At 51.2% G+C, this 23,410-nt stretch overlaps 1 protein-coding gene across 2 annotated transcripts in view; it reads left to right on the top strand.

The window, feature by feature from the left end:
• The first annotated feature begins 7,727 nt into the window (after nt 1-7,727).
• LOC149355623 (uncharacterized) overlaps nt 7,728-23,410 on the top strand; it is a 29,571-nt gene continuing 13,888 nt past the window's right edge. The window contains exons 1-6 of one of the 2 annotated variants that reach the window (XM_089583959.1): nt 7,728-7,885; nt 12,499-12,549; nt 14,118-14,189; nt 15,064-15,123; nt 15,497-15,788; nt 17,069-17,382. In XM_089583959.1, coding sequence (XP_089440085.1) covers nt 7,799-7,885; nt 12,499-12,549; nt 14,118-14,189; nt 15,064-15,123; nt 15,497-15,751 — 525 coding nt within the window. In that variant the 5' untranslated portion in view covers nt 7,728-7,798 and the 3' untranslated portion in view covers nt 15,752-15,788; nt 17,069-17,382. Of the gene's footprint in view, nt 7,886-12,498; nt 12,550-14,117; nt 14,190-15,063; nt 15,124-15,496; nt 15,789-17,068; nt 17,383-23,410 lie in introns of those variants that run through there. The other variant, XM_089583960.1, reaches the window with a different exon arrangement.

Below are 23,410 nucleotides of genomic sequence, written 5' to 3'. Positions count from 1 at the left end.
TACTATTTGCTTCTGTCGGCCATTATTTCACATGCTTGGAAAGCTACAGTTTTGTGCTGACGGCCGTTATGTGCTTTTTAAATATTACACTTATGTCATGTTTTGTGACTTGCGTTGTTGTCATTGTTGTTACCCTTCCCAAACGTCTGGTGCATTTGTTTATCTTGTTATGTATGTATCTCTGGATTTCTTGTGCCTGTTCCCACCGATTTGTCTTTTTAATCACACGTACAGCCTTTGTCAAAAGTAACCAGGCTGCATGGTTTGCTTCTCGCGTGTATGGTGAGGCCCTTGTGGCTTTCCTAAAGATCAAAAGGTGCTGGAAGGTAAGAAGACCGCCAGTCTTTACCTTTAACGACCATTTCAGTTTCAGGGAAGCTGTAAGGACTCCACTGTACAAGCAAGAAACAAACCATGCAGTCTGGTTACTTTTGACAAAGGCTGTACCTTGCTTTTATGTTTGCTTACTCCTACCTTTCGCACTTTGTGTTTATTTCTCAATCTACAGTGTTTTTGTTTGATGAATCTTCCCTTATGTAATGCCCCAAAGGACACTGAAATAAATAAAATAAATGGGAGCGGTGGCATAAGTCTGTCCGCAGCAACCTCAGTTTTGCTGCATGCTTATGAAATTAAATGCACCACAGATGCACTCGCCCAGTGGGCACACAAATACAGCATGACCTGGAATGCTAAAAGTTACGCCCTATTTGGCCAAAGTACGTTCTTCAGGATGATCATTGAACAAACTTCCTGACTGGGCTGTTACCATAACTAGTCCTACAACATTTCGCTCTGCGGTCACTGACCTTTTTAAGTGCCTTTAATTACCATTTTTGTCGTTTATCCGTTCAGCTCTCAGTGATATACTGCCTATGGAGAACGACCTTCTGGGATCTATCTGGTTTTCGTTCTTCTTACCATATTTCTTACAGTTTCATGTTAAAATTTCGTAACATTGAGGAGCAGCTGCCGCGGTGGCTCAGTGGTTATGGCACTTGGCTGCCGACCCGAAAGCGTGGGTTTGATCCTTGCCTCGGCGGTCGCATTTCTATGTAGGCGAAATGATAGAGGCCGGTGTGCTGTGCGATGTCGGGAGCCCTTCACTACGGCGTCCCCCACAGCCTGAGAGTCGCTTTGGGACTCCCATAAACCATAAGGCCAAACATTGGGGGACGTTCATCTCCTGTGTTTTATACCATACCGCTTATGTAATTTTCTTTGGGCCTTCAAAAGTGTAATAAATGATGGTGATCGCACGGTGGAGATAGAGGCAGGTATCTTGCCCCTGCTCGCAGGATGTGGGCCGAAAAAACTACAAAAACATGCAGTCCTCGCCAACGTTTCCCGAGCAAACGACAGATGCCAAGACACGACCACAAAACCTCCTGTGCTGCCCGACAAATTCTTGTGGGCAGTAATCCAGAGCTACCGCGTTGCTGCGACACGTGCTGCTCTGATTTGCTGCTCTAATGGAGACAAATCGATACCACTTCTTCCGCTGCCAGCGCACGGCAACAATGTTGCTGCCTGACTTAATGTGCTCGAGATTTTCGCGTGGCCTTAGTGATGGATTGCTTTTCATAGAAGAACCGCTTTCGCCCTTTGCTCCGCCGGTAAAGGCAGCATTGCGTGTGATCCACTCAGACAAAACAGCGTCTGTAATTCGTCCGAGTACCTCATTTTACTTGCTGAGGCAGTTAGAAAAATTTTGAAAGTTAGAAAAGGTTGTGTTGTGTGAAAAGTCTGTTCTCTTCGCAATGATTGCCGTTGACGTACTTTACCACGTTTTTCGTTTTATTTCTACCCTTGCGTTGCGATTACAATGTCGTGACGAGCAGTCTTCCTTTTATGTTGCGTAACCCCTTCCTGATGTATGAAATGCACTCCCTTTCTGCCAGGGTGGCATGGCGCGCTTTTTCGGCCGTTTGCTGCGCCTGGCCAGGCAGTTTTGAGCGAAACGGATAGATTGGAAGGTTCGACAGCAGGGGCGCCGCAGAATCGTCACAGCACGTCCCGAGGAAGATGGCGCCACCGTCCTCGTGCCCAATACCCTCGCAGGCTTTCAGCGCTCGGTCGTCGTGCACACAGCAGCGCGCGGATTCCTTCGGAAAACTCGAACGCCCCGGTTTCCCCTCAGACAGCAAAAGCGCAGACGAAGGTCCCGCAGGGGGCTTTGCAGCGGGTCCCCCGAGGCCCACTTGTTGGGCGCAAGCGTGACGCACGTGACGCCCTCGAGGCCGTCTTCTGCCGTTGGACAGGTTCGCGAGACGCGTGTTTGATGCGCCGCGAAACTCTGTCGCCTCGAGTGCGGCCGCACTGCTGGCCATCGGCGGATAGCGCCGAGGCGCGCACGCAACGCGTCTGTGCGCCTTTCGACGGGGCCCATTGTGGCGCCTCCTTTGTGCGGCCGCTACAAAGCAGCGCAGTGCCGGTTTCGCGGGGTTTGGGGTCAGCGCTCTTCGTTTTTTAAGGGCGTGGACGCGCCGCAGCGGATAGCGGGCCGATTTTGCTCCTGTCGCGTTCCAGGCTGGCAAGGTCAGCGGCGACTATCGGCTTTGTGTGCGCAACCCGTTTTTAATGACCTCAGCGTCATTCGAGTCTGCTGTAACGAAAAATGTGGCAGCGGCCAAGAGCACGTCAGGTCGCATCACGGAGCGCATCAGTAGCGCATACGTTTCCCTACGTCGCATAGGCTCAGCGGCGTCTGAAGTGCCAGCCAAGTTCAGCACATATCAAGGACATCCCGCGCACTTGCCCACACTAGCGCATTTGAGCACGTTTTGAGATCCTGCAAGCAGGAAGGACCGAGCGGCACTGCGAGAGGCGCATGTTCTCCCCTGCCTGGAAAGAAGCACCCAAGAAGCGCCTTACGTTCGCAAGACCGAGACTCTTGGAAATAACGCAAAACGCATACGCGGATATTCAACAAGTGCCCCCAGCTTGTTCTATTTCCTTCACACAAGGGCACTCGAACGGGGACAGCCCACATCTTTTCGTATAGCGACTTTTTTTGTTTTTTTGCATTGCCAACGTACCACACAACCCCTCCCGCTCATTTGGGTCTGGACATTCCCGTGAGTAATCTCTTCGCGTGCTCGTTTTCAAAGTAATGAAGGGACGTAACTCGGCAAAGCATTTTCTCTCGGCATCCTCGTACGAGCACCGCTTGGTTGGACAAAATGTCTCTAGCGCTGCCTCATAGCATTCGCCTCCTTGCAATCGGACTGCTGCTACACATCCTTCGCAACATTACTTCTTCAATTCAATTCAGTTTAGTTCGACATCAATGGTATTGAGGACCGCAGACAAAAAGCATCAAGATGGGTTTGACGGGTTCCGCGGCCCCTTGTACATGGCAACATGCAGGAAGCAAACATAATCACAGAATACATGATGACATAGATTCACATGACTGATGTTATAAGAAATACAGCACTAAGTTCATTCATTAAAAGCGGGAGGACGTGCAGTCTTGGTCAAAAGTCTTCAGGCCAAAGGCTTTTCATTTCGGCGGCATAATGGAGCCATCAAGGCACCATAAAAGACCAAAGGGCCTTGAAACAATAGGATAAAGTTTTTACTCGCGCTAGAGAAGCTTGCTGCGTGACGTGTGCTTCGAATGCTCCGCTACATGGAGCATTCAATGGACACTCATCCCACAGCAAGTAAACTCTGTGACCTGAAGATTTTTTTACAGGGGGTGTACTTCGGGCAGCCGCCATAAGCGACACCTACCCGCCAGTGGCTCCAACGTCAGACACACGCATGTGCAGCCCGCGTCACCGGCGAAAGGCATCGACTGAAGCTTGCACTTCTTGAGGGCACCAAGGAGGCTTCGACCTCATAAACGAGCCCTGTCATCACGCAGAGGCCGAGCCGGGAATCCTCTCAGTTCGATGAACGTCGCCGACGCGAAAGGAACTGCTCGACACCATAGACGGTGACGTTGGCGACGGGTGGGCGCAGTGGATCCAAGACAGTGCAGTTCTAGCCCGATGCTCAGGCCTAGTTTCAGCGTTGCGCTGGATTGCAGTCTTTTTCACACCGGGACAAACTAGGTTCCCTTTTCATTTCTCCTTTTTGTCTCGCGGCTAACGTAAGGAACGCTCAGTGCTTTCAACGTATTTCTCGTCGGAGAAGCACTAAGGTTCCCAATGAAGAAAAAAAAAACACTGTAGTCACTTCTTTTTTTTGTTGTTGTTTCTCTTCGTCATGGGTCTTTCTCTCCTGTGATGATGGAACGCAGTTTCACCTCATTCAATAGCACTTCGCAACTTATACCCTCCTTTCGCGACTCTGAGCGCAGTGTTAGCAGAGTAATTTATTCATAGCTTTTTAATATCCTAATCCGCATAAGACGAGCCGCAGAATGACCTTCCGTGAGTGTCCCACGTTACATTCCGGCGCCTTGACGGAAGTAAGTATAAGTCAGATTACTCTCCGATGGCTGGCTACGACTCTGCTGATGTTGCCGATGTCGCGACAGAGGTTCAGTATTTGACGCGCAAGCCAGTGGTTCAAGCCGAAGCCTTCAACTCAGGGTATTTTTTTTTAGCTTTTTCCATTGAACTCGCAAACTCAGAACAACACCGCAACACTTCGCCCGCACAGTGAATGCCTTGCTTTGAAATCCCAAGCAGAGCACGGGAACTGCAAGGAAAGGTGGAAAGCTACCGGTCTGTGTCCATTGTGGAAAGACGCAACCGCAGAATTCCGGACGCGCTTTTCGACTGAAGACAAAAAGGAAACAATAAGGATTGAAACGAAAACTAGAAGACGGCGTTTTGTTTGCTGAACCGCTCACCAAAGAGTGCACATGACATCCGCACACCCGCGCTGAGCGTGCGTGGCCCAGAAGTCGAAAAGCTTATGTGCAACAATTAACGCTCGCAGTGTATCTCAAGCTCGCCGTGGGCGATAAGCGTCAGTATGGCTTCGAAGAGCATTGTGAACAAATGCATAGATGATGATGTTATGAAAACAATACCTGTTTTGAAAACAGCTCTTACCAGGCTTGTTATTTACAATCTGATTGGTCATAATAATGTTCCCCTGAGATTGCAGAAAATATAACAGACAGCTGAGAAACCTCCTTAACACACCGGTATTAAAGTAGGAAACATCGCGCAGGCGCAGATCGCATTTCAAAGTTTTGTAGGTAATGAGAGAAGGATGCCGCCACTGGCTGGGTAATGTTAGCAATCGGTGGTCATCAAAACGCAGGAGTTAGGAGCTATACACCAGTAAGGAAACTGAGTGTTCTGGCAAGCACGCACTCTTCGCAATAACGACGACCAGGAAACCTTTCACGGCACCTCATTCTTGTAAGAGGCAACGGCCGACGTGGCTTCGGTGTTTGGTTCCGGGAACAGAGCCGGACACTCATGCGCTGCCTTGGCGCCAGATTTGGCTTCCAAATGGGAACGCTGGCCTTGTCTCGTGCATGGTTCTATGGAAGCCTGATAAGACTGATTCGAAGACCCCCCTTTACTGACGGCCGCCATGACAAATGGGCCTAGCCTGAAGCTGAGGATACTGGGCTACTCGCGCAGCGTTTACGCCTACACTTAAGTCGGCAGCTATTTCATGAGAGGCGGCATGAGAGCTGAGGAGGTCCGTTCAGAAACCGGCTGCCAGAGAGCTTTGTAATGTTTTTGTCTAGGTCGGGGAACGGTGGTCCCACCTCTGTAGGGCGGCCCGCCTCGTGGTTCAGGCTCTGAGTATCTCCATGTACACGCTGGAGATAAAAGGAAGAGCCTTCAGCTCGTACCAGTGTCGTGGCGGCACAAACGGCTACTCACAGAATCGACGCATCGCCAGCGGAGCACTTAAAACATTGCCAGTGGTCTGTGCATGGCTGCAGGGGCCGCGACTTCGCTGTGCCACCAGACCGGGTCGGGAGAGGCTGGAACGCAGCAGCTGCCAGTGTTGCGATGCAAAGCGGGGATGTTTTATTCCGTCACGGACGTGGACACCCGCGATAGTGTACTGCTCGTTTGTCTGTAACAGTTTCGAAGGGTTCAAAATGAAAGAAATTAATGCTAACTAGTCATAACAAACCACTCAGGTGCGTCGCATTTCTTGCAAGCGCCCAGTTACAAGAAATGCAGTGATTTGAGAACACGCGATGAAATTAACAAAAATGTTTTGGATCATGTTCAAAAGTATGTTTGCGCTTTTTGTAGAGGTATAGTGACGAGATATTTCTTTAGCTTCGTATTGCCAGTTTTACTGACGACTCTCGTGCCTGCTACAGTCATTGTGAGTGGCGATTTTCTTTGAGCGCAAAGAAAATAATTACTTCAGTGAGCTTTGGTTACGACTCTGAATACCGCCAAGTCTTTCAGTCACATCAAGGGCGTACGTGGGAGCAAAACTGCTAATCTCACAGGCCGACAAGCCTAAAATCCGGCTCCGACTCTGACGAGCCACCAAGAGCAAGTCAGTATCTGACATGCGCACATCCGCCTCTGCGTGTACGCATCAATAAACGCGTTTTGTGACGTTTAATTCGCTAAACACTGATTTTGAAGTGGCGCGCTATTAGTAAGGCACTTTAATTCTTTTTATTGACAATTTGAACAAGGCATCTGCGCATGCAGAGAAATCGGGATACACAACTCTCCTAATGATTTTGTTAGTCCTTCAAGGGTGCTTTCATTGTAAAGAATATGCCAGTAACTCTCCCATTGCTTGAAGTGAGGCTTCGAAAATAAAGCTCTGAAAATGTGCTCCGCAGAGCAACAAGGCCACGTAATAAGTGTAACTCCTTCGTTCTGAACATTTATAAATTCCAAAGCACTTTATCGTTGTCAATACCTAGTGGTTATTAGAAAACAGGGCCTATTCCCGTGTCCCTGCTTTGGCTGTCGCTCCCGCGATGACCTGCAGTAAATGTTTGCCCTTGCTTTGATTGTAATAGCTGCCGCATAAAATTCATTGCCTGGCCGAAAACGAAGAACGAAAAATCTCAGGGAGGTTTGTCAAGCTGAACTTCTTAAATGATTTAACGCTCCTCATGGTCGCTGCCAAACTAGAGTCTTTTTCCAACTCGGTTGGACGCCTATGTTGTTGTAAACGGCTTTCCGAGACTGCCCCTGTTGCTCTGAAGAAAGCAGAAAACAGAGATCCTGCTGGCTGGTTGACAGAGCCGCGCTCACAGCCATGAAACTCTCTATTCCAGTTCATAAGCTAACGTGAGGGCGCGAGAATGGAGGAGCGAGCAGGCATCCCGAGCCAGTCGCTCAAGGACACGATGCCGCCGCCGCCGCCGCGCGATCCTTGGAGGCGCATCCGTATCGACTAATCTGCCGATATGTATAGTAAGCGGTGGCACGAGGGAAGAAACAAGAAATATTCTCCATGCAAATGAGCCGGCCAATGTCCACGTCACGCCCCTGGCCGAGGCCAGCAGCAGCAAAACAACGAAGGCAGGGGTGAAGTGCGAGGCCGGCGGAGTGATTGCCACCTCAGCACGCGGTGGTGCTGATTTCCTCGGCGTTACGCAAGCGGCCGTCGGAAGAAGAGAGCGCGGTTCCAGGAATAGTGGACCATCAGCGACAACTCCAGCGGACCTTGAAAGAGGGTCTGGCAGCTGCGAGGCCGCCGCCGGAGAGGGCTGTGGCGGGAGAGGGCAGCAGGGGAAAGCCCAATGGCCTGCCGGCAGCGGCGGCCGGCCGGCTAGCCTGGATCCCAGAGCTAGCGGCGGCGGCGCCTATATAAGCGGCGTAGCCGCGGGTGTTCGGTCAGCTTCTCTCCACTATCAGCCCAGCGGAGCGACTAAGCGTGCGCAAACATGGTGGCTTTCAAGGCGGCCCTCCTCCTCTGTGTGCTCGTCCTTCCGGCGGCCTACTGCCAGTCGGCGGCCGAGCCCCCGCGCCCGGTAAGGATCCACTGTTACCCGCCCACGTGCCGCCGCTGTGAACGGTGTCTGCGCTGCGCTGTTGGTCCAAGTAGAGGGCGCTAGCTTCTTGTGCAAAGCATTCTGCGGAGAGACGCAACGGTCTCAAAGCAGGATTCTCTGTTCTGGCCCAGACCGAGGCACTTTGGCGAGCATGTGTCCGAGTCCCGCCCTGTGTCGCCAGGCAGTGCCGCCTATTTCGAATCGCTTAGGGCGTGCAAAATGTCCTAGACTGCTCCCGCGATTTCTTTCTGTTCAAGGGGTCTAAACGCTTCAAGTTTCGAAACGGACAGACTGCTCGCCGATTTGCATTGTAGATTTGTTACGTCGGAAGCGTCCAAACAAATTATTTTTCGAAGTTTTGTCGGCTGTAGTTAACATTGTGCAATGCGTACGTCCTGTTAGCTTGGTAGAGTCCGCTGACACATATTTGCAAATGCTGACGTGTAACGAAAACTACTCGTGCGGTTTCCTTTACGTCCGTTCACGGCTGTCAATGAGTCTAGTACAACCTATCCTCAAAGTTTGTACCGATAGTCGTTGCAACTAAACTCATCATTTGCAGCAAGGAAAAGAGCATTTTCTTATGATAGAAAACATGCTCTTTCCATTTCATAAATTTATTTTTAATGAAACAGGCTCGTGCAACATCTTAGAACTTGGCAGTGGATTTGAGCAAGACGTTGTAGCTGGCAGGAGCGCCGCGCGGCGGAAGAGTAAGCAAATTAGCTGAGTCCCCGAGGCTGGAAAAAAGGGAAAGGGTGGCCGCTTGCATAAAAGCGATATTCGCCTTTTAGGTGCACGAGAAAGGAGCCATAATCCGTACTTATATCTTTATTGAAACCTTGCGTAACCTCATTGACAATCAGCGCTCTACGATTACCATTCTTAACTGTCGGTTCGGTCTCATTATGCTGACGAGCTGAACGGGTCGGAGAGAAATCTAGTGCTTCGAATAGTGATCACAAAAGCCATCCTCCTTCAGAGCAGCATGTCCTGCTAAATTTTGTAATTAAAGTCATCATCATGGCCATAACGTATCTCTACAAACGCTGCATTTGATTGACGCGATCGGAATGGGCGCAGCTATAGGGCCAGTGCACATCCAATCTGACCTGCTGCAGTGATCAAACTTTCCAGTCCGCTGTGCCATTAATGTAGATCGACGACGACTGCCAATTTGCACGCAGTCGTTCCAGCTGGCTTAATGCCTGACTTCTACTCGAAAGGGCGGGTTAGTTTCAAAGGACCAGCCTTCTCAGGGCGTGGCGTAGAAAAGCCGGCGTAACTCCTCACATTGCTAAAGAACGCGTCGAATGCGTGGGGCAAAAAATCGTTCGCCATGTGTGGGAGGCGCGTCGTTGTGGCAAAAAGTAATCCGAGGTGGGCCGGTCAGACTACAGCAGCCGATCATCGTCTTAGCCTAGTGGCTCGCTCCCGTTCTTTTGTATCCGCTTGGGTGTCATTAGGCGTATGCGAGAGCACCTCTCAGGGTATTGCGGTCAGGCCCTCTGCGCAGCTCTTGCAGCTCAATTGCGCTGTGCAGCACACCGCCTTCGGTCGTTAACCGACCTGTCGTGTTGCGAAGCGCAACAGTGGCATTTGTAAAGCCCTGAAAGAGTAAAGAAGATATTGGTGGGCTCACGTTTCAGAGCAGCCAAGCTCGTCGTCCGGACAGTGTCGACGAATAACGAGCCAGTTCGAAATTGGCCGGGCGTGGCGTAGAAAATTTCGTAGCAGAGCCAGACAGCCTGGGGAACTAGGCAGGCCACGACAGCTGTCGAAGACGTGCGGGGGCATAACCGAGGTCGCCTCACGGCCGTGAAACGAGCTCGGTGGTCGGCCGCTCGTTAAGACTGCCCCGTGGTTGTGAGGTGCCAGAATAGCAAAGTGCGCTAAGGAGCGGCCTTTTTAGACGGCCTGGATGCAAAGCACGGGTGCAGGGTCGTCTGCGGCCGGTGCGCCCGCAGTTGCACCTCTTCTGGCGCTGCCCAAGCGCCGGCCTGCAGTCGCACCCCGGCGCAGCTTTCAGTGACACGCCCACTGATCACGGCCCTGAGACAGCGGCTTAGACCGAACTGCGACGACGCCCCAGAAAGCTTCGGCGCGAGCAAAAGCAGGCCACAGGCGCCGCCGCGCTCGATCGCTTAATCTCGGCGGAGAAAAGCCGGCGTAACTCCTCTCGATGCAGAGTGGAGGAACAAAGAGCGCTTCATCATGCGCGCACGCGCCCAGTGAGTGGCGGGGCACGCGTCTCAGGTCACGCCTTCGACCAGACGAACGGGTTAGTCTATATTTAGTTACGCGCCGACCGTCCGCTACGGCACCGTTCGTCGACGTTCGGGGCAGTGGAAACCAGTTCCCCGCTCGCGGCGATTACCCAACAGCCGCCCCTCGCGCAGCCGCCTCCCCCCTCTCTATTCTCTCTTTTTTTATTTAACGGGGTTACGCCTATTCGCGGCCAGTTTTCGAGGGAGAAAGGCCTTTGTGGTGACCCATAAGGCGACACGTGCACCGCTCGGCGCGCACAGGCCGGGTTGCCCGACCGGTGATGAGAGTCGAGTTCGATTCACGCTCGTTTTGCCCCCCGGCCAGTGAAACGGTTTGCGGACCACTGCTGACCTCACCGCACCCCTAATGACAAGGATCTGCGCCGTCGGCAGAGCGATGCGCACAACCGAGCCCGGGTCTCATCGCTGGTCTGAGCTGCTTGCTTTGGTCGCCGCTAAATCGACCCTGAAACAGCGAGTGAAACGGCAGACTTCCTGACAAGACACCTGACTGGTCTGTCGCGCGCGCCCTATGACGATACTTTACGTAACAGCCACAGTTTCTGCGTGCTATTATGTTCCCAAAACGAGTCGTCTACATATCCGTCCATAAGACGAAAGAAGCCTTTTTGAGGCGTGCCAGCTTCTAAGTTGAAGGACGCGGAGGGAGGCGGCAAAATTTACAAAACGCTATGCAGCGAGGAACACGGAATCCTCCAGAAGTGCTCTGCAGCCACCGATGACAGCCGCGGCTGCAGTGCTGATACGTCGCTTAAACCGAAGTATTGATAACCGCTGAACCGTGAATCATGAGCTCACCCCGCTCCTACCTGTCGGCGAGTCCCTCGCACGGTCGCGAAAGACGCGCGCAGCCCTGCGGTCCAGGCGAGGAGGCAGCAAACTTCCTCTCCGTTAGATCTCAGCATTAGGACTCGCTGCTTTCACTTCAGCTCTCTCTTCGCCGTTCAGCGAAACGCGGACGACGTCATCACAGGCGCCGCGCTAGAATCGCACTCAGCAAGAAAGCAACAGAAGCGTTATCACGAGCGCATCACTGCATGCCAGCTGCCTAGGAAGCCAGTTCTTTCAGCGCGTCGTCCTTTCACAGCTTCCCATTTTGCTCAAGGCGGCAGCTCCGCTCGAACGGACATGCTGGAGTTCAACAGTCAAGCTGCGGACTCGGTTTGCGTCCGTGCGAGCGACGCACCTTGCGAGAGCGCTATCTTAGCGGTCCCGGCTAAGCCCTGGCTGCGTAAAAACAGTGCACGAGTCTCCGCAAACGCTCTCCGTGCCTCCTGAGAATGAATCGCGCAGCTTGTAAGCCTGAGGAGCGCGGCAAGGTTAACTGGCCAGAAGCAGCGGCGACAGTTTTTAGCCCGGCGTTTCCATCTTTCCCGGCGGCTGGAGGAAGCGTTGCGTCACCCCGGGAGGTGAAAGCAGACGGCGCATTCCGCAAGCACAGTTAGCCGCTTCGAAGAGCAGTCTCCGCTCCGTGATCCACATATTGAGCCAGAGAAGGCGTAGAAGACGAGAGCGCCGATGCTATCGCCTGCTCCGGCGGCGCTTTTCGTTTTTACTTCAGGGAAGACCGGTTTGGGATCGGTCGGCAACGGGAGCACTGGGTCTCGTTTTTTTTTTCTCTTTCCGATATCGCGACCGGCTTCTTTTTCCTCGAAGCGGACGTCACAAGTCGACCAGGAAAAGACAATGCCGCCCTGAGATAGGCTGGCTCACCGGAGGGCTCCGTGGCTTATCGCTTGGAAGCTTTCCGTTCCCTCCTTCGGGCTGTCGAATTAATTACCGGCTGCACGCGACGTATCCGTCCACTACCCCTTGTTCCTTATGGCCCATGATGAATTGCATTCGCCCGTCATGTTCGAATCCTGCGGACTGGCTGCCCGTCTCACTGGTCCCCGCAATCTTGCCCGCGTGTCGCGGTGGACTGCAAACGAGAGTGCCGGAAAGAAAGGAAATCGGGTCCGGCCAGATGTGGGTCGATTGCGAGGATGCGCTGCGGCGACGGGTCGGTGACGCCGCGATGACACCGATCGGAGGAGGGTCTGGTGACCCCCTTCGGCGCCTGCCGCGGGAGAGTGGTGGCGATCACAGCTTCTGACTGACGACCTCAAAGCGGGTGGGGCACATTGAACGCGTTCCTCTCCCAAGCTCGTAAAGCTCCCAGCGGGACACCGCGAAAAAGCGGGCTTTGTGTTTCAGTACTACAGTCTTTGAAAAAAGTAACGAGAATGTAGCAGTGTGCTTTCAATGAGTGACTGCTTCGTGTGGCGTGTGTGTCTCACGCATTTTTCTCTCTCTCTCTCGCAGGACATCAACTGGGGAAAGTGCCCCCAGCTGCAGCCATCTAAGGAGGAAAGAGTAAGTGCCGCTGGACTGCGTCCACGCAGAGGCGTGCCGCAAGGCCTTCCTATCCGCCCACTTGGTAGCGCGTGTTTCCGCCGCCGGCAGGAAGCCGGCTGATTGCCGCGAAACGCGCAGTGAACGCAGCCAAGCGCGTCGCCTACAGTGGCGTCACCTTGCCTCCGCGCCAGTGCAGCGTGGCAGGCTCGAAAAAATTAGAGCGGAAACAATTAGCGTGGAGGCCCAAGGATGTGGTAGCCACACGCGAAGGCGACGCGAGGAGGAGCCCCAAGCGCATTCCCACTGCTCTGGCTGGCCGCGGTCACTTCTTCGGAGTCCTTGGCGAAGAGAGGCGTTAATGAATTGGCGGCCGCTGCACGGCGGCCGAGGACAGGAGCCGTGCCGAAGGTTCTGTTCGCTGTCAAGTGTCCAGCACTTCCTTTGCTCGGAGCGTTGCCCCGACATGAACCAAGGCTTAATAAGCATGCACTCGGCTCCTTCGCGTGGATGGAGCTGAAACAAATCGAGTGAAATACATTTCGAACCTTTTAGATAGGCGAGAGAATTTCAGTTTTAGACTGCACAGAAGCTCGAAAAGCTCGAAAGATTCAAGTTCATGGCCCGCTAGCTTCATTGTGGACGTTGTTTGCATCCGTTCAACCGAAAACACCATAATATAATGCCGTCCTAGACTAAGACCGCTCGCTAACGCTCCTAACAACTGCAGCGACGCCAAGTAGCCACGGGAGGCTTCAACAAATCCGAGGCGCGGGATGTTCAGAGCAGCATCTCACTCCACAGGCGTGCGAACTTCCGTGAACATCGTTGTCGTGACCTTTTTTTCTTTTAGGGTTAAATGTGCCGTAAGAAAAATATATGCTGGCCTCCTGCAGGGATTTCTTGTGCCGTCCCATCAACGTTCAAGGCGTAATTTACGGAAGGTTAAAGTTTGGATGAAATGAGTCTTATGTAGTTACATTGGTCAATAACATTTGTTGACAGCTGAGCAAAGCGACATGGAACGCAAGTGCTTCAAATTTAACCTTTCGCAATGCATTGTTCATATAATTTATTTATTTATTAAAAGCGTGGCAGGTTTCGTATAGAAGCGTTGTTTTAATATAATTGATAAAAATACATAACGCGCAGATCGTCAACACTAATAATAAAAGCAAACTTTCTGTAATAGTTGAACTGTTTCTGCATGCAAACCAGATTGGGCATCTGTATAGAAGTAAGCAAGAACACTATAGGGTATATTTTGAACTCTTACAAAAACCATTTTCAGCGAGAAATATACAATAAAACGAAAGAATACTGTGGATATCATATTTCTAAATGCGGCACACTGTCGAAGATTAATATTACTATTTCGAAGATTGTTTCAGTTACTCATGGCACGTGGCAAGATTTAACGCTTTGATACGGCCAAAAAATACCGGAAAAGAGTATCTTGAACCTTTAGATCCAGCGCCGTGTATTTGTACTTCGATCGCCTAGCAGCAGACGGAAACACCCGTCATTATCCTTTTCTTACCCTAGTCTCGTACTGCGTGACTTAAAACCTTTTCTTTTCCCTCCAACAGCAACAGAAGGCCCTAGTCATTGACACCTGCCTCGAGAAGGTGCCCCTCCCCGATGTCGAGCACGCTAACGAGGTGAGTTCTACCGCTGGTTACCCGTCGCCATTGTAATGCAGCGTTTCGCGTATTGCGTGTCGCAGCTCGCGCTGTAGGCGTCTGTTGCAACAGAAGTCGGCGCATGTTGAGTCACCCACGGGGCGCGCTTTGCGTCATCAGCCCCCCTCAGAGCAGCGAAAAAGGGGACAGCCGGTTCTGTCTGCATTCGCCGTTCTAGTCTATATGTCCCCACTAAAAAATTTCTGGCACGACAGTCTTGTTACTCCTATTGCCGTGGTTAGATTGGTCCTGTCGAACGAAACGTTTAGCTGACATAGCATTTCAAGATTAACCGCATTTATTCTTGCTTCCCATTTTTTTCTGTTAAAGTGTTAAGGCCGACAGTTACGCATAAGCTTTCATCTTCAGACGTTACTTCGGATTTTTAATGTGCGCACGTACAAAACACCTGCGCAGCGCAGAAAGTGAAGTAAATAAACGCGTAAACATCGTGTAAAATAGCCTGCAGTTCATCGCAAGACGTCCTACAATATATCAGGTTACGGTTGTTGCGGGCTATTGTCTGGACTAGCCTTGCAGTTGCTGCTAGTAACTGCTGCGCCGGAGAGACATTTTAAATGAAGTGAAAAAAATTAGATGAAAAACATTGCATCCAAACCGCTCTTGTTCGATTGACAGCCAGTTTAGTTTTCCCTCCACGGGACCGTTTCCATGCAGCAAAAAGCGAAGTGCGACCGTTGTGCCGTACCTTCTGGCACGTCGAGCAGCTGCACTCAGCCCAGCGCGAATGTTTCGTCGATGTGCTTACTGCGAGAACAGGGCTCTATTTGAGTGCGCAGTCGTGAGGGGTGGCAGCATGCTCAAGGCTCGCCTGCCTTTTGTTTTTGCGCAGACCGTGATCCAGCAGCACCGTGAGGATGTCACCACCTGCGCTCTCCACAGCGAGGGATGGGTAAGTGCCCAGCTCACTTTCAATGCCGCTTCGCTGAAGCTGTCGAAGCGACGCATTTGCTGGAGTGACTACCGCACCAGCGCGCTTTCCATCTACTTTTCTGTGCTCCAGGAGATTTTAACGTATTGAAATGTCTAGAGTACGTCTCGTTCGGACGCTGTTATTAAGATGTCTGGTTTAGTTCTGTTTTATTGCGAAAAGCTAAGGGAGCAAACTCAAAGTGCTGAGCTGTCAACGCTCCACGTTTCCAGCTCAGCTGCTCCTAGTGCGAGCAGGAAGATTATCAGAGATATCAGTACTTGAATTCGTTCTGGAGCGTAGCACACGTGGTCGTCGACGCCGTCTGATGCGAGCCCACCTTTTCTCCCCGCAGTTCAACAAGAACGGCCAGTACCGCTTCGACCGTGCCAGGACCGAGATCCTGAACAAGAAGCTCGCTGCCGACGTCGAGCCCAAGGTGCTCGCCAAGCACGACGAGTGCAAGAAGGAGGCCGAGGAGAAGTTCGCCCACCAGTTCGTCGCCCAGGTGCAGCTGTACCAGGCCTGCATGGACTACCACATCTCCCAGATCTGTGGCATCCAGATCCAGGGCGCCCAGGGCGGAGCTGCCGCGCCGGCCCACGGCTAAGCCAATGCCGCCGAGCCAACTTCTCGCTGACTCCGAGGTAACCATGTGCGACTTCGCGTCTTAGACACTGCTGCATGTACCAATGAGTGGGTGAATAAACTTAGCAGTGGAGAAACGCGTCGCCAGGTCATTGATTCCTCGCACTCCACCTTTTTTTTTCTCGTGTCTTGAAATTGTTTCGGGAATTAGTTTGTTCTAGCGCTGTCGAGTACCAAACGTCCCCGACATGTGCGTATGGTCTTCGCCACTAGCGCGAAAATTCCTTTTTCTTTCTGACGCATAAATTATCGCGTCATAATTCATACTCCACTGCTCGCCAGACACCATCCTGTTGATGGTTAACTGAAAAAACACAGCCGACCGAACACATGCGCAACACTGATCCTCCCAAAAATCTCCAGTGACATGGGAATTGTGAGTGAGCCGGAAGTAGCTACGGCTAGCACCATGTGCTGAGAAAGTATATGGCGAGAAAACAAATTCCTCCTTGAAGCGCATTCGTTTGAAATGCGCCAGTCACGACAGCATAACACGCAAACTGCTGGGCAAGCCTCTCCAGCATACATTGAAGGGTTTCTGTAACATATATGCGGAATTTATTCAAAGCCCTTCCTGCCTGCTTACTTGCGTAGTCGCGCATCGTTCCAGGAAGCTCGCGCTGTGAACACAACAAAATCGCAGCGCGCGCCTGTGTACAGATTATGGGGCCACGCATAAAAAGGCGCCCACGCTTCAGGCAGCAGTGCAAGCCAGCATAGCGGGGGCAGAAGAAAAAGCCGCTGAGCCAGTGGCGCTCGGAACGAAGGCGTGTCCAGTGCTAAGCCTAGATATCGGCACACTGATTAACGGTCGACGCAGTCTGAAAAGCCCCAGAGCCGTAAACGAGAATGACAGCACCGCCTGTAGATGAGCACCGCGCGCGCAGCCGTTGACGAGCGCGTTGAAAAGGAAGCGAACGCTTCCTTACACTCTGTCTGTTTGGTTTTCGCGAAACGCCGGTGCAAACAGCGGGTCGGCCGGTCCCGTGAAAGGGCGGTGTGATTTACGGCCCACTGTGGCCAAAGGAACACTCGGGGGACATGAATGGGCGGACTCACGAGAGAGCCAGATTCGGCGAAACTCCTTTCGGATATTCACGCAGCGGCGCGGTCGTGATGAGCCGAACGGCCAAGGGATATTCCGATTTTGGAGGTCTCTCGCAAGTTGTATTCATATGCGCCGATGATCGTTGCGCGCCTCGCCGCTGATAATCAGCGGCCAAGAGGGTTGTTGCACGCGAGCGCTGACCGGCTGTTTCTTGTTGTGTGTCCCTTGCAGTTCTCAAAGCAACGTTGTGATCCAAATCATGAATCGTCAGCCTGGGCTCTGCAGCTTCCAGTCATTTCCTCGTTTCTTCCGACTTCCTGCTGAACAGACCCCCCGCTGAAACAGACGCTCCTCTGGGTTCTTTTCTGTCTTGCTTCGGACGCCGGCTTCCTTCTTCCTACTCGGCGTCACAACCAAAAGGGGAAACGCTATTCGACGGCCCTCGAGGGAAAGAGCACAGTCTTGTAGAGTGGACTCTCCCGGAGAAGGAATACCGAAAGCCTTGACCCGCACAGTCGTCAATAAAGAAGCGATTCCCCGCTGTTGGGCTTGCCCCTTCCTGTTGCCGCCGCGTCACTCCCCCGTGACGCTGGCGTGCACGCGTCCCACATTCTGCCCGCCTCGTCGAAAGGAGGGCAGGAAGGAAGAGCGTGGGCCCCCTTGTGGGCGCGCTGCTTAGTCACACGACCCCCTTGGCCGGCTTTTGCCACAATAGACGCCGCCAGTGGCACGAGCCTTGCGCAAATTCTAGCAGAAATGAGATGGCGGCAGTGCGCTATCTGCTCTCGCGGGAGTTACCGAGGTTGGAGATTCAGCGTCTGGTACAGCGGGCGCGGAGGTCTAACAAGTGGCACCTTAACTGGCCCAAGTAGTGCCACCTTTGACGCTTTAAACAGCTTCAACTAGAAACAGTATTAAATTCTCGATTGGTAAGACTACCCCATCTTCGAAAACCTTTCTTTTTCTATGGTGCGGTACTTTTCACGGCTCACTAAAGAAAGCGAAGGTTCTTTTTTTCTTTTTTGTTCGTTTGTTTTTGCACGCAGCTATGGTCGGCGTGGCCAATCCTTGCCAGTCTAGTGCAGTGGCTGCCCCTTGGTTGCTCTGGGGTCGCGTTCCCTGTGCATATCACCTGCGCCACGAACTTTTCCGCAACACTTTGCTCCGCAACCGTCGGTCCATTTAAAGCACCTGTGGAGCAGCGTTTCTAAATGGCTCGCCTTCTTGGCTTTAAGCTTTCCCTCTTCTCTCGGCTGTACTGGCACGCTGGAAGCTATGGAGGCAGGCTTGGCGCAGCTTCGTCGGCGCGCGCGGTCGTCTGCCAATCAAGCCTCATTTTGCCTTGGTTTTTGCGAGGTTTTTTCTTCTTCAAGGAAAGCAAAGTTTCTTGGTTGCGGTGAACTTTGAAGCACGGAAACTAAAGTACTATACAGCGCAGCTCGTAGATAGTTTGCAGGCTTAACGAAATAAGCAAGATCTACAATGTTCCGAGAATGATTTGGTTTGCCAAGAAAAACGAAGCTGCATGGGCCTCTAATATGTCTGATTTTTGTCACTTTTGGGCCGTTTAGAGCGCCGGTTGTGGGAGACTGGCCACTTTAGCAAATAAAAAAACACCTCTCCTTAAATCGCGGAATTAACATCTCTTCTAAATGCTAGAGATGTGGCCATTTTTTTGGCCTAGCAGTTTTCACAAAAAACTTCGCAACGGTAGGAAAGTCAAGCAGAAATGCAGTTTTTGGCACTCCGTAGTTTGCTCACTCCTCAGGTGCTAACATTATTATTGGTTTTAATAACACGCCATTGAAAACCAAATAGATTGTTATGAGCTACAGCTTTTTTTTTCTAGCGCAAGCGAGCGGAGATGCCGACAGATCGCTCAATCATTGTCAAAAACGGACAGTGGCCGCCGCCAGTACAGGACTCCCTTCTTAAAGCTCAGTTAGACAGTAAGAACGTGTAGGTACGAGAATTAAATGTGCGCCTTATGTTTTTGCGCGGAATACTCCATAGCGAAAGGGGACAATAACCGCCCTCAGGGGATCAGCTGCTACTTGATTTATGAAGAAAATTACATTGGGCAATTTTTGGAAAGTGATGGAAAGAACAACAAACTGAAACCTTTATATTTTGTTTCGGAAACTCTGCGCAATTGTTTCCGGTGACGCATGAGATTTGTAATGAAACGTGTAATTTCCAAGTTCGAGCGGGAACCACACGCATCAGACGAGGATCAGGAACAGAAGCACGCTGAAGTACATTTCCAGTAGAAAAAGGTTCTTCGCAAAACCACAGTAAAACGCAGGCACAATCAAAATTTCTACGCAATCACGGTGTTTTCTGGTCGGATTTACAATATCTCCAAACTTTTCAAATTATTCACCAACATTTTTTGTTTTACTTTCTGGGCGTATTGCAAAAATTTCGCTGCAATAAAACTTCATATGATCCTTGGAAAAATGAAGGCAGAGTGCTTATTAAAGAAATGTGTTGCATACTGATAGAGAGAATGTGCTTGAGCTCCTGAATATATTTCCCAGTGATCTATACTATTTATGCGCTTGGTCGGCTAAAAATGTGTTCAGTGCCAGAAGCGCATCCGTGAATTCACGAACTTTATTTGAAGTTCCAGCTTTTTTGTACACATCACTTGCGAAATCTTGTTATATAGAATCTTAACGGGTGGACAGTTTTTCATTTTTGATATAAAAATGTACTTGGATACTTTCACGTACCCTTTCTATGTCTTGCCGCGTTGTTTTTTTTTTGTTTATAGCCGTCTTCATCTGTTCTTGTCACTTCGATGCCATGCAAGACGCAGCCAGGTCAATCTGGAGACTGGAACGGTCATGATAACGTGCCAGTGCTTCTACGATGTTCACGACTCTTTGCGGTAGTTTCGATGAATTATGTGTAAATTTCCCAGTAATCTTGAAACTAAATGCTGTCTAGAGAAGTAGACTGCCGAGTGCACGTGCTGTTATCTCCGCTTCCGAATTGTTTTCGCTTAGTGGCTGCAAGTTCGACGCTGTGTACAGTTCGCAAAAAATTCTGCGCCAGCCTTTGCTGCTCACTACCCCATCGTCCACACCGCTCATCACAGCTACGTGTCACCATAATCACGGATTTCATCACTGGAATGTCACGTCGGGGACAAATAGTGAGGGTGACATGCAACACTGAGCGGACAGTAAAGCCAGGTAGGTAAGGGACAGAAGAAATTAGCGCTGGCTGCGTGCAGAGGATTTCATCCAGCGTGTTTCCCGATTGACCAAAGTATCCAATCGTCCTTGTAACAAGCTGCGTGGCATAAAAAGGCGCGTTTAAAATTGACAAATTTTGGCACTGCGAAAAAGCGACTGAAAGGAACCCTTAAATGATTTTCATGGGCACATTCTAGTTCAACAGGTCTGTAGAGGTGGTCTTCGTGGGTATTCGAGTCAAATTTGAAAGCTCTGCGTGCACCATATAATTTACAAATAATTTTTAAAAATTGCTGCTTGCAATAGCCCGCAACCGATTCGGGCGACACCTCACCGCGCGTCCCCTGCCCACGATGACGTCAGTGGGCAGACTGGGCGAGCCTCTACCACCTCGACACCTCTACAGATCTGTGGCACTAGAATACGCCCTCCGAAATCATTTCAGGGTCCCTTTAAGAGACACGAATGGGCCGTTTTCTACTGCAGTGCTGCATCGCTACAATCCGGCGAGTGAGAGCCTTTCTTGCGGAGTATCGCATAACGCACACTTAATTTTGAATCCTTGCATGTGGCACTGACTGTTTGCGTGCCGCTGCGCGAAAACTCAACTTCAACTACGAAATGGTAACATTGAAAATTACGGGGTCGCCTAGGCACGTCGTGAAGAAAAAATGGCTGAGGCTAAACTTGGTTAAGCCTGGAGAATGCGAAGCATCATCGTGTCGCGTAATTTGGAGGCGCACAACCACAGCGACGGCGCTAGGTGGGCCCCCGTTTCTCAACTGTCGTGACGTCATCGTGTCACGTGGTGTGACGTCATGTATCACGTGATTTGGAGGCGCACAACCACAGCGACGGCGCGAGGTGGGCCCCCGTTTCTCCACTGTCGTGACGTCATCGTGCCACGTGGTGTGACGTCATGTATCACGTGTCACGTGGTGTGCATCATCGTGTCACGTGTTTGGAGGCGCACAACCACAGCGACGGCGCGAGGTGGGCCCCCGTTTCTCCACTGTCGTGACGTCATCGTGTCACGTGGTGTGACGTCATGTATCACGTGATTTGGAGGCGCATAACCACGGTGAAGGGCTGAAGTGGTAGCTAAAGTAGTATGCTTCGCATAAAATGGCCGACCAACAAAGGTAACTTATTGCATCTTATCAAATCCTCTCCGTCATATGCTGTAGAATACATACTTGGTGCTTTTGAAGATAGTAGAAGTGGAGGCGTGAAAGAGGGAGCCCGAACAAATCCGCAGGAGTCCCTGTACAGACTGCGCTGTGGTAGCAAAACCTCGCGGAGCAGGCGTGCAACAGACGAGAAGCGCAAGACATTGGCTGATAAAACACTCGAATATATCACGCAAGCAATATGCAACTGATATATCGAAAATATTAGCTACTCAGCGTCCGCTGAGAACCCTAGGTTCATTCTACGCGGCTGAGAAAACTTAACCCCTGTTTGTCAACAGCCTTTTAGACCGCATCATGTGGAACATTGTGATAATGTTTTGAACTTAATGCACAACAACATCTTGGTCAAAGACTGCCATAGCTAACGAGTTTTATCTGCTCTGGGTGAAATCAAACGTTCATTTTCCAAGCATTTGATTCCAGAGCATCTGAGCACCCGGCCATTCCACTCGCTCCGCTTGCGCCAAGATCAGTTGACGCAATGTGTCAGAGTGATGAGGCGGAAGCAAAGATAAGCCACTACCAGCTACTCTGGGTGACAATACACTGAAAAACAAAAGGCCAGAATACTCGCATGAAGCAGTCCAGCAAGGAGCAGTAGCAATGCATATGTCAAAGCAGAAAATGGCCTCTGCATCGTCGAAAGGTCGTTCAATCCAACAGACAGCAGTCAACTCAGCGAAGCATTTGAAAACTCAGTCTACAAAAAGAAAAGCACTAGACCAACAGCAACCATACATAGAAAGAAATCAACTACTGATAATATGTCAAACTATGGTGCTTTACATGGCATGCGTCTATCAAAACGAGAAGTGATATTCTGACGAATGGGATGGCTTTATTTAAAAGACGAAGGAGGAAATAGGACAAACCATAGAATGGCCAGCGTCACACCAGCAGCAGCCCGACTCCTCGCGCTTCGACCTCCACTTCCAACCCAACGCGACTAACACTCGTCACCGGGGAGACGAAGCTCGGCCTTGAGAGGGTTGACGAGACTTACGGTGACAAGGGTTTCGGTCAAGCCACTTGCGCGATCTGCGTCGTTCTTGCGCGGCGACTCGCCGAGGTCACTTTCTCGATAACGTCTGTGTCTTCATTCAGCCCATTGACGACGACAAAGGGTCCAGCGTACTTCGGCAAGAACTTCTGCTGCAAGCCTCGGCGGCGCAACTAAGTCCAGAGCCAAACGAAATCTCCCGCTGAATAGGTCACCGCAGTATGCGCTTCGTCGTAGCGGGCCTTAGCAGGGTCTTGGAATGGGGTGGCTATCAGACGTGCAAGCCGACGGACTTTCTCAGCACGGCAGAGATGTTGCGAGACAGGAGGGTCGTCGTGTAATGAGAATGGGAGAATCGTTTCCGTAAACTTTGCGAGAGGAGCACGTATAGAAAGCACGAAAGCGGGAATATTGAGTAGTCTTGTGTTTCGCACTATTGTATGCGTATGTAAAAAATGGCAGGACGGCGTAGTAATCCTTTTTCCAAATTCGAAATTGCTCTTCGACGCAGTATCCTGTCAGCCTTTGCCGACAATTCACCTGACCCATGTGACGGAGATTTCATGCCAGGAATGAAGTCATGTAACCGGCCCTGGCGGCAGCGTTTGCGTCTGTCCGCTGCTCTGCCCACCGAGCAGCAATCTTCCTTGTGTTCGTTGAACCCGAACTGAACAAAGACACCAAGAAAAATCAACTAGTGCCTCTGGTCGTCGTTGAGGCCGTAGATGACTGCGCTCACGTGTAGACCATGGATCATTCTCCGGAGCCTGTTTTATGCCCTTCGGCCCCAAACTGGCCACATTTGGATATTGTGAAAACCTTGCTCTTCGGTCCGTCTCTCCTCCTCCGCACCCAAGGGTAGATCCCGACAATCATGCAGATATTAACCGCATGATCAACAAACCTCGTCCGGCGCCATACATGAAGTTCCGAATAATTACGGAGCCTGCTCGATTTCTTTCAGCAAGCCATTTCCCTGTGCCTGCAGCTTCACGTATTCAGCATCAGATAAATACCGGTAACGCGATTCCTATCCGGCCGAAGCCATATTGAGTGTCCGAAGCGGAGCGGCGGGGGATTTACGTGCAGGTCGAGGACATGCTGGAGAAACTGGTTGTACTTTTGTCACCAAATCAAGTCCTTGGGCAGCCCCTGTGGCCTTCGTAAGAAAGACAAT

The sequence above is a fragment of the Amblyomma mixtum genome, chromosome 3 (assembly GCF_055824585.1).
Source record: "Amblyomma mixtum isolate Tamu chromosome 3, ASM5582458v1, whole genome shotgun sequence".
In the NCBI taxonomy this organism is placed as follows: domain Eukaryota; kingdom Metazoa; phylum Arthropoda; class Arachnida; order Ixodida; family Ixodidae; genus Amblyomma; species Amblyomma mixtum.
Note: the sequence above shows the minus strand (reverse complement) of the source record. Positions and strands in the feature narration are given on the sequence as shown.